Source organism: Daucus carota, chromosome 4 (assembly GCF_001625215.2).
Source record: "Daucus carota subsp. sativus chromosome 4, DH1 v3.0, whole genome shotgun sequence".
NCBI classification, from domain to species: domain Eukaryota; kingdom Viridiplantae; phylum Streptophyta; class Magnoliopsida; order Apiales; family Apiaceae; genus Daucus; species Daucus carota.
In genome coordinates this window covers 46,175,515-46,186,354 of record NC_030384.2, presented here as the reverse complement: position 1 = coordinate 46,186,354, position 10,840 = coordinate 46,175,515, and the positions used below count along the sequence as shown (strand labels likewise).

At 35.6% G+C, this 10,840-nt stretch overlaps 2 protein-coding genes across 3 annotated transcripts; both read left to right on the top strand.

Annotated features, from left to right (window-relative positions):
• Nucleotides 1-462: 462 nt before the first annotated feature.
• Nucleotides 463-4,142, top strand: LOC108219360 (UDP-rhamnose/UDP-galactose transporter 1). Of its 2 annotated transcripts, none has more exons than XM_017392773.2 (6): nucleotides 463-689; nucleotides 1,016-1,211; nucleotides 1,914-2,098; nucleotides 2,209-2,409; nucleotides 3,383-3,544; nucleotides 3,631-4,142. In XM_017392773.2, exons 2-6 carry the CDS (start codon nucleotides 1,085-1,087, stop codon nucleotides 3,985-3,987), a joined length of 1,032 nt encoding a protein of 343 aa, XP_017248262.1. In that variant the 5' UTR covers nucleotides 463-689; nucleotides 1,016-1,084; the 3' UTR covers nucleotides 3,988-4,142. The 2 variants fall into 2 exon arrangements, with proteins under 2 accessions (XP_017248262.1, XP_017248261.1); XM_017392772.2 differs by having other exon boundaries at nucleotides 957-1,211.
• Nucleotides 4,143-5,896: 1,754 nt separating this feature from the next.
• LOC108219055 (uncharacterized) lies at nucleotides 5,897-10,297 on the top strand. Its single transcript, XM_064091750.1, has 3 exons — nucleotides 5,897-7,062; nucleotides 7,924-8,610; nucleotides 9,572-10,297. Exons 1-3 carry the CDS (start codon nucleotides 6,013-6,015, stop codon nucleotides 10,154-10,156), a joined length of 2,322 nt encoding a protein of 773 aa, XP_063947820.1. The 5' UTR covers nucleotides 5,897-6,012; the 3' UTR covers nucleotides 10,157-10,297.
• The last annotated feature ends 543 nt before the right edge of the window (nucleotides 10,298-10,840 follow it).

Below are 10,840 nucleotides of genomic sequence, written 5' to 3'. Positions count from 1 at the left end.
TCTTGCTGCCAATCCCGTGTATCATGCCCGTACCAAGCACATTGAGCTTGATTGTCATTTTCTGCGTGAGAAGATTTCCTCTGGATTGGTTGCAGTCTTTCAGATTTCTACAAAGGACAACGTTGCAGACATTCTTACAAAGGGTCTTGGCAAAGTACCACATTGGTCTTGTTCTTCAAAGATGGGCATTACATTTTTTGTTCCATCTTCTGTTTGTGGGGGGCTTGCTGCAGTAATGGTACAAACTTCAGATAATCTGGATCAGACTCATGTTAAAGGGGAGGCTAATGAGATTGGCAAAGCTAAAGCGTTGACTTCAGTCAAGGCTTCAGTTATTAGTCAAGGCTTCAGTTAATAATAAGCTGAAGTTACCATTTAGCCAAACACAGCCTTATGTCTGTAACTGATTCTGTGAGAATGATGCATTAGTATAAATAGACCTTCAGGGTCATTGTATGCTCTAAGCAAGATACATTCTATTATAGTGTAAATACAGTTCTCTCTAATGGAGTTTCCATAGCTATTGTTCATACTTGCTTCTCGTTATATTAGAAGTTAATAAGTTTTATATCCGAGATATACTTTTCGTGGTAAGAAAATTCTAAGAAACCAATATCTGTCGTATTGGACTATTGGGACAAGAAGCGCGAGCCAGGCCGGAGGAGCAGTGAAAACACCGAGGTGAATAGGTGAGAGTGTAAATATTCATGTATATATACACACACAAATACATATAAACAATCAAGAAAACAAAGGGGGGAGAGCTGTCACAGTTTAATCAAACCCCAATTCTCCAATTCTGTAAAATCTCTCTCTCCGTTAGATCTCTCCCACCGTCAATTACACATCTCTCTCTATTTATACACACACTCACTCAAAGCCCACATGCCCTTTTCTTGTAAAACACTTGGGAGAGAGTAAAGATTGAATCTTTACTTAATCTTGATTGCACACAGCTTGCAATTGGGTTGTGTGTGAGAGAGATCTGGATCTTTTTGTTTGTGATTTTTGATAGGGCTGTTCCTTCACTTTAAGAGGTGGGGTGTGAGTAAACAAGATTGAGAAAGTGAAGAAATTTAAGAGGATGGAGGGGGAGAAGAAATCAGGGGTTTCTGATGTGGGAGCTTGGGGGATGAACATTGTTAGTTCTGTTGGGATTATTATGGCCAACAAGCAACTCATGTCTTCTGGTGGCTATGGTTTCACTTTTGGTTAGTTTTCGACTTTGTTTTGCTTTGTTGTGTTTGTATGGTTTGTTTTTACCTTAATTTCATTGTATATGATTTGAGCCTTTTGGATCAGTATTTGGTTATTACTTGATTGATTCATTGAGTTAAGATGTCAATATCTTCATGATGCAGATGTTATTATCAGTTTTTATTGTGCGGATACCATAGAGTTTAAGCTGGATCTGTTTAATTTGTATTGTAGTGTTGGAGGCTTTAATCTTATCATCGTTATCTTCTTCTTTGCATATATGGCTCTGTAATGCTTAATTGGTTATCAGCTTGTATTTTGTATAACATCACTGTCTTGCTCTCGGCCTAGAATTTTATTTTGTTATTTTTTTTCGCTTAACCGGTCTACATATTATTGTTGGACTGCTGCAGACAACTTATGATCATGCATGATTGCTTTTCGTTATTAGATATGCTAGTCTATGCTTGACCTTCGGCAATATTGAGGTGAATTACAATGAACTAGAAGAGGTCAAATTTTCATACAGAATTCCAAAACAACTTAATTGCATCCTTTTGACATCTGGATAAATGGGAAGTTTTTAATCAGTGTCTATGTTGTCTCTTACATCTAGATGTAAAAGTTTCTGACCAGGGATTGCACTAGCTTTTTGTTCGTTACCACTCCTGTACTCTTTCCTTCCTAGATTTTTTATAATTATTTCTGTTTTGCAGCAACTACCTTAACTGGGTGCCACTTTTTGGTAACTGCACTGGTTGGAGCTGTATCAAATGCTTCAGGTTTCTCTGCCTCGAAGCATGTTCCTTTGTGGGAGCTTCTTTGGTTTTCGATTGTTGCTAACATGTCCATCACAGGCATGAACTTCAGTCTCATGCTCAACTCTGTTGGGTTTTACCAAGTACGAATTCTTCTATATCTCTTTATTTGTGTTTTCTGTCGTGTTGATGCATATTGATTTTATCTTGAGATACCTTGAGACAGAGATAATAATAACTGTTTTTGGTTCAGATCTCAAAACTGAGCATGATTCCTGTGGTCTGCATTATGGAATGGATTATTCATAATAAGCATTACACGAGGGAGGTAAAAATGGCAGTTGTGGTTGTTGTAATAGGTGTGGGAGTTTGCACAGTAACTGATGTGAAAGTTAATGCCAAAGGTTTTATTTGTGCTTGTGTGGCAGTCCTGTCTACATCGTTGCAACAAATTGTGAGTACATTTACACATCTCTCTATCTATAATAGCATCTAATTGTCGAGTTGAAATATACACTTATATATGTTGTTTGCGGGGATCATGTAAATGTTGAATATATAGTACTAATTGACCATATCTTCTTACTTTTTCAGTTTTTCTTGTAAATATTTCTTGATGGCCTTGATTCTTTACAGTATGAATGTTGACAATGGTACAACAAATCATATTTTTTTCATCTGTTTGTTCTCGAATTAGGCCTTTGCCTTTCCCTCCCTGCTATAACCCAATCCCAAGTGAAAGGTTGTATGAAAATATATGTATAAACAGGATGATATTGTTCTTAGATGATCTCTCTAATTATAGACAATTTACATTCTGAATCATATTAATAATGTTTAATCTGTGTATTTTTATGTATAGTTCTCTAATATTCTCATGTATCTATGCAGTAATGTTTTACAGTACCTTACGACTTACGTGGCTTATAGAAACTATAGACCAAAATATTCATTGCACCTGCGTACATTTGGAATAGAAGCCTAAATAGCATATAACTTTTTTGCTGAGCTAATATACTGAATTTACTACGAAATTTAGGATTATCAACAACTGTGTGTCAAAACCCTAGCATCTCACTTGGCTTCCATATATTAGAATTTCAGATCCCACCTACGAAATTTCGAAAGGAAGATTTGTCTGGATGTATTTCTTGTGCAGAGAATTGGCGAAAGGGTGTATATGAAGATACCTTTTTACTTGTCTCTGTAAAAAAAGAAAAAACAATTGATGCGGAAATATTTTAGAGCAATGATTGTGTATGTCAATAAATTATATAAATTTTGTGAAACTCCTACCAACCACCAAAAATAATGTGATCACTGACCACATGTGTTCAGTATGTCCCTTTTTTCTTGAAAACATTACAGTTCAAGTGCAGTCTATAGGGCCACCAGATTACTGACTTGGCAATATTTGTTTGATGCAGTCTATAGGTTCGCTGCAGAAGAAGTACTCAATTGGATCTTTTGAACTGTTAAGCAAGACAGCTCCAATTCAGGCCATCTCTTTGTTAATCTTTGGTCCCTTTGTTGACTACAGCCTTAGTGGGAAATCTCTACTGAACTACAATGTGTCTTATGGGTTTGCTGTAAGTGCTCACTTTTAATTATTCTGGGTACATACTTCTTCTGAATTATGGTAACGTGGATTGAATCTCTTGAACCATTTATGCAGTTATTTCTAATCCTTTCATGCTCCCTGGCCGTCTTCTGCAATATAAGCCAATATCTATGCATCGGGCGATTCTCAGCAGTTTCTTTCCAGGTTTTAGGTCATATGAAAACAGTATGCGTCCTAACTCTGGGTTGGGTGCTATTTGATTCAGCCCTCACATTCAAGAACATCATGGGGATGGTGATTGCCATTGCTGGCATGATCATTTATAGCTGGGCAGTCGAGCTTGAAAAGCAGGCCAATGCAAGAAATTCTTCCCATATAAAAAACAGTTTGACAGAAGAAGAGTTTAGACTACTGAAGGAAGGAGTTGATCACACACCTCTGAAGGACATTGTTGTGGAGGACTCCAAGTAAGTTGAGGTACATACCCGTGGCAGCGGGAGACATGCTGTTTGTGTCATATTTATATATCTATTTGTAGTTATGCCTTCATTGTATCTTACATACCCGGTCTAAAACATAGAAAAAATGATGATTTGTTATTTAATACCAATTAATAGTTTATTTCATTTTTCTCGTGAATTAGAAAGATGAGAGATGGATTTCCACAGGATGTATGTAGCTATAAAGTGCTAAGTTTTGATTTACATATATTAAATTGACGGATTGTATGATTAACTATAGTAGTCACTTTCGACAACCCATTCTTGGCTGGGACTGCATCAGACATAGATCGGTGTATGTCCCATCATCCCCACTGGTAAGATCTGCCATGTATGGCTGTCACAGGCTACATCTGAGGACTCTAAATCTTGATATGTATTATAAGATGATGATTGATGCAGTGTAACGTGGTTTACACCAGGGAAGGGCATAAACTGAAACACCGACCGAAAGAGAACTAATCATTTTAAAGAGAAAACAACTAATGCATATAGTATTAACACTCGGATCAGATAATAATATTGAAGCAAGCTGTACTGGGACATTTCACATGCAAAAGCCACGGTCTGTGTGTTGCTAAGCAACTAAGCAAGGACAAGGCAGACAATGTTTGGTTTGGTTATAGTTTTAAAATTCGGAAACTGAACTATTCAGTTTTGGTTATAAAATCAAACCAGTATCAATAATTTATGCGACTCATATGACATACCTAACAAATCGAATTCCTAATCGTATTACAGGAAAGTTAAAAACCAAAACTATGCGTGGCGATCACTATTATAAAATGTACAAATAAATTTTAATTGGTGTGAGGATGCTCTAAGCAGAATGTTAAACGGATCAGTAAGCAGATTAAAAAATATATATATTTAAATATTTAGTTATCATATTAATATAATTAAAATAAAATTTTAATATTTTAAAAATATTTTTGATTATATCATTAAATAATACTATTTCAAATTAAAGAAAATAGAAGACTAGTACCATTTCCAGAGTTTATTTCACTTAATGACAGTTTATTTTCAAAAATACTTTATCATCCATTTAATACAAAATCGAAGTGTCTTACATATCGATTCACCCAAACGGGCACTAACGTGTTTTTTAGAATATCAATTATGATATTCTTAATAGATATATTATGTATTTTAATAATTTAGATAATTAACGCCTCATATTGTTTTTAACAAAATAGTTAAAAATTCATATACCGGAAGAGTACCCGTTTTGAGGTGCGGTTAATGAATTGTTAGTTGTTACAGCAACAGGAGAATTATACACAAGATTCAACCATCCTCCTCAGGGGAAAAATATCAAATAGGTGATTCGTTTCGTCCAAATATATCAATTGAGTTACTGCTTTCCAAATTGACTCAAATTAGACACTCATTAGAAAAATTTATATCAAAAATATCACTCTATCGTTAGTCGAAATTTTGAAAGTATTATATATTGAGTTTCACACATTTTTTATGAATGGTATTACATCCAAATGAAAGATTCTGAGTCCTACTATTTTCGCTAATATATTTAAATTTTTAAAATTCTATCAACTATTTATTTTTAATTTTTTGATTGTTTTATTTGATTTAAATAAAAATAAATAGAAGATAAATTTTTAAAAATCTAAAAATATTATCTAAAATACTAGAACTCAGAATCTTTCATTTATATGTAATACCATTCATAAAAAATGTGCGAAACTTAATATATATTACTTTTAAAATTTCGAATAACGATAGAGTTATAATTTTGATACAAATTTTTCTAATGAGTGTCTAATTTGAGTCAATTTGGAAATCAGTAACTCAATTGATACATTTGGACGAAACGAGTCACCTATTTGATATTTATCCCTCCTCCTCAGTCCTCCCTCCCTGATGACTTAAAAAACAAAACAAAAGGCTTGAAGATATTGAATCGCTAAAAAACACTTGTATCAAACACACTACACAACATCACTAATCAGCAGCACTAGTTGAATCGAAGACTATGGAGTCGGACGACATGGACTCATTGTTCGAAGGAATGGTGCTATTCGATCCCTCTCAACCCTCACTCCCACCTTCATCAACTCAACAATCTACTCCTATCGATAACAGTTCTTATGATTCCAAACACCACCAGAATCATCAACCGGAGCCGACGGATCCTCCGGCGCCGGAGTTGGCTTCTCAGCCTCTCGATGAGAATTTATTCTCCGATCTCACTCTGGTTACTCCGCAGATTCAGCAAACCCTAGCGGAACCTTCGCCGATTGTGGCCACTGCGCCGATTATTACTAAGTCGATTACTCGACAAGTTTCGAATACGAGGAAGAAGAAGCGAGCTGCTGGATTGCGGATCGGTTACAAGAAGGATGATCTTGACTCGGTGGTTGACTCGGTTGTCACGGCTCGGAGTTCTTCGGTGCCGGAGGAGGAAATTAGGATTAGTGAAGTTGAGAATCGTGATCGGGAAGTAGAGGCGATAGCGAGAACGGTTGTTGATAGTAATATGGTTCAAGATATGGGGGAGAAGCCTGATGTTGATAATGATTTGGTTCGAGACGTAGGCGAGAAGCCTGATGTTGACAATGGTTTGGTTCGAGACGGAGGGGAGAAGCCTGATGTTGATACAATTGGAGAAGAGGAGGATAGGAAGAGTGAGGATTGTTCAATTGAGCGGAGATTCGAGAAAATTAGGAGTGAGATTATGGAGAATTTGAAGCGTGCGAGGGAACGTGTTGATTCTGTATCGCAAATGAGGAAGGAATGTATTAGGAGGCGGCGAAAAGCTGCTGAGGATTTGAGTATGGCCTCTACGAAGTATAGGGAATTGGAGAGGCAGTTGGAAGAAGCTTGTGAGGCTGAGGATTTCGAGATGGCTGATAGGCTTAGTGATAGTCTTGCTTCTGCAGATTCTGAAAAGGAAATGTTGGCGGTTGCATTAAGGGATGCTGATGCAGAGTGTGATGCAGTTGATGTTAAGATGCAGGGAGTTCTTGATCTTCAGATCGCAGCTGAGGAGGAATGTGTTTCTTTGCTGCAAAGGTTCTCTATGGTGAGTACTTGCAGAATTTTGTGTTATTGCTAATTTAGTTAAGATATTCAAGGTTCACTTTAACAAAGATTATGCTGATTTATGCAACTTTTGAACCCTTTAGAAGGAGAACGAAGAGTCTTGAGTCTTGACGCAATATTGGATTACATTGTACAAGGTTTATTAAGTACAAAAAAATTTATTGCTAAAAACTAGTTCTTGGTCTTTTGTATTGTATTTAGCCCAATAACAATTTATGAGCTCAGCGCAGAAAGAATGTGATCAAAAAAAATAAAAAGAGAACACGTAATTTTCTATTTTATCATTTACGTAAAACATGTTACATGTGTGCCTTGTATTTGTGTTATGAAATATACAGATCAAGATTGTTAAAGTCGACAAATTCTCTCCAGAGTAACCTAATTAGAACTAAAATTATTAGCCAAATATTTATCATGATCATAGCTTGTGATACATCTCTATGGTATATTGGTGTGCGATAATGTACTGGTGTCATAGATCTTCTACATTTGATTAACATTATGCATATGGAAAATTAATAGGTGTCACTTGTGGTGAATAATTTAATTAAATCTCCTTTACTGAATATCATGTGCATTTAATTTAATTTTTTTTTTTTTTTGGCCCGGGGTGGGGGGGGTGGGGGGCAGTGGGCGGGTAGATAAATGCAGTTACCAGGTTCCTCAGTTCCTGTGCTAAGTAGAAATTATAATTACTAAATGTATTATGTAATTATGTGCCGAGATAAGTTACGCTATGGACATCATGCTCTTCCATCTATATAATACAACTCAGGTTCGATTTTACAAAACTTAAGTATAAACAGAATTTAGATCCCTGAATCAATGCTCTCTCTGTTAGGATGCTGCAAAAGATGCCGATTTGGTCCTAAGGAATGCAGAGCTTATGTCTTCAAAAGAAATAAACCAATGGGATTCATCAGTTGAACTGGCAGAAGTCAAAAGGATGGAACTGGATGCTGAATCATTTATTGTGAATGAGGCAAGACTGGCATTAAATGAATCTGTTGATCATTTAGTTGAGGATGAGAAGAGAGAGTTAGAAATTCTTCATAGAGAAAAAGAAGTGTTGACAGATGAATTGGAAAGACTACTTGCTTTAGTGAAACAAAAAGAATCAGAAATAAAAGAAAATGAGTCTAGCATTGAAAAAGTTGAAAAAAGGATTACCAATGCAGTCTCTAGCTTTCAGGAGGCTCAGTCAAGCATCAACGCAAAATATAACAATTTGCTGTCGGAGTTGTCACAGATGGAGTTGCAGAATGAATCATTATCTAGAAAAAAGGAAGAGGTTGATGAATGCTTCTCTCAGGAACAAGGCAGGGCAGCGAAGATTCAAAACCTTGCCAAGACCTCTGCTGATGAAGCAAACATGTACCAAGAAGTTGCTGTGTTGCGGAAAAAATTGATACAATTCATTTTGAGAACTAGGGAACATAAACTGATGCTTGCCAAGACAGGGGACAAACTTACTGAAGATGTGCAAATGCTTAAACAAGATATATCAAATGGGAGAGCTTCTCTACAGGTTAGTTCTGCTTATTGCTTTGGAGTTTTGACCTGTTGGATATACTTCTTTTCCATACACAAAATATATGTTATATGTATTTTCACAAAAGTCTTGTCCAATTTGCTGCTTCTATTGTTTTGCCGCTTTTCCAGATTTTTGCCAGTACGTTCCATAAACTAATGCATATGCATATGTTTAGTTAACTGGATTTAGCAAGGTCAAAATTGAATAAATCATTTAAAAGATGTAAGTGAACTGTAAATTGGTTAAAGCTTCGCACTCTGATCTCTATATTTTTTTAAGCTCAAAAAAGTCATGAAATCACATGACTTGAATGTTTCCCTCTAGGGATGGCCTATGTTATTTAAGTGACAAGCAGTCTTTCCCATGATACAGAGAACGAGTAATATGTTCCGTAATTAATATGTCAATGGTGGAATAAAACCTTTCTGCAGCAAGTCCATTATTTATAGACCTCCCAAAATAATAGACTATATAATACTCATCACTCATGTTGACCACATTTATTGGATTGATATAATTGGGACTAAAATCTGAGAACTGCATTATAGAATCTGGGAAAAGAGGTTGGGAATCGAATTATAGTATCTGGGAAAAGAGGGAATGCGAAAGCTTTTTTTACAACGTGAGTATAAATTGGTGTCGGTGCAAGATATTATCTTGCCTCTTTTGATTTTTATCTGAGTAAATCTAAGCCATTTAAAGAAGGAGCTTAAATAGGAATCATCCAAGTCGACGTAAAAAACAGTAGATAAAGAAGATAATAATAAAAATACGACACTGGCAATATTTCTCAACAGAATTGCCCTTCTTTTCCTTGAAATTAAAGCAGATACATAACAAGTAACAGGTGATGCTATATTGCTATCAGTCTGAAAATTTTGTGAAAGTATGTTCATGTTAGTTGCTAATTAGACGAGACTATACCTTCACAACGTTTATCTTTTACTATGTTCAGGAGTTATCTACAACAAAAACAAGCATCCAGCAGGAAATTGAATCCTTTAAGCAGAGGCTTCTGTTCATAGACAAAAGAATTCCAGAACTTGAAGCAGAAAAGAAAGTTGCTGCTAGTGTAAGAAATTTTAAGGAAGCAGCACGGCTAGCTGCTGAGGTTAAGGCACTTTGTGTTGAAAAGGAAGGTATACAAACAAAAATGGAGGGGGCATTGTCAGAGCTTGGGAAGTTCGAGGGAGAGATTTTAGACACTGTTAACAGATTGCAGGATACTGAAGCTCATCTTTTGTCCAAGGAAAAAGAACTGGCAATGACTAGATTTCAGATTCTACTGCTCATAGCAGGTGCTGCCACTTCCGAGAAGTCAGCCGCATTGCAGTTAGGTGATGTTGAAGAGGGTGAAATCCTACTCGGGGAAGCTGAAGTTGCTGAATCTGAAGCAAGAAAACTTCAGTCAACTTACAATTTCAAGGAAGCTGAGTTTGATGATCTTCCAAAACACTTTATATCCATGGAACTCGTTTCCAATCTTGAGGGGAAAAAGCTAGTCGAGTTAGCAGCAACTGCGCACATTCCGGCACCTTGATCAGTATATAAACAGAGATATTGAGCACAGTTGAATCTTTATATTACTTCCTTTTTTTTGTCGATCGTGCAATTGATTTTTTTGATACTAAAGAATCATGTAGGGGTTTTTTTTGTGACAATATTAATTTATTTAAAATTATTTGGAAATAGAGAATCATGTAATCCACACTATATGTTACACATACTCTCTTAGTGGAATCACAAAAGTCAATTTATAAATTCAGCATAGGCAAAAGTTGGTGTTTCTGTTGTATCCTTACTGGCTACTGCTTTTGTGTATCCTTTACATCACGGGTGAGCAAAAATTCTCCAAACCGGCCGATCCAATCCGTCCAAACCGAATTTAACGGTTTAATAACGGTTTGGTTTGGTTATGGTTTCAAATTATAAAAACCGAATTATTTCGGTTTGGTTTCAGTTTTTACCATTAAACCAACCGATAAATCCGAACCGAACCGAATGTGTAGATTTAAACATTAATATACATGTACTAATAATGTATTATTAAAAATAAAACTATAATCTACAGAAAAATGTAAAATCTTAAACATATAAAAGGTATCTTAGTAAAGATTTTCTTTAAAAATATCATTTATTCTATTTTTATTTTTTTTGAAACTATCATTTATTCTATTTTATGATATTAATTTTGATGTATGTATTATGTTTCCATTATTTTTAT

Coding starts and splice junctions, on each gene's coding strand:
- LOC108219360 (XM_017392773.2), top strand. CDS start 1,085: ATGGAGGGGGAGAAGAAATCAGGGGTTTCTGATGTGGGAGCTTGGGGG. Junction 1,212..1,913: donor TGGCTATGGTTTCACTTTTG/GTTAGTTTTCGA, acceptor TCTGTTTTGCAG/CAACTACCTTAACTGGGTGC. Junction 2,099..2,208: donor ACTCTGTTGGGTTTTACCAA/GTACGAATTCTT, acceptor TTTTTGGTTCAG/ATCTCAAAACTGAGCATGAT.
- LOC108219055 (XM_064091750.1), top strand. CDS start 6,013: ATGGAGTCGGACGACATGGACTCATTGTTCGAAGGAATGGTGCTATTC. Junction 7,063..7,923: donor TGCTGCAAAGGTTCTCTATG/GTGAGTACTTGC, acceptor TCTCTCTGTTAG/GATGCTGCAAAAGATGCCGA. Junction 8,611..9,571: donor ATGGGAGAGCTTCTCTACAG/GTTAGTTCTGCT, acceptor TACTATGTTCAG/GAGTTATCTACAACAAAAAC.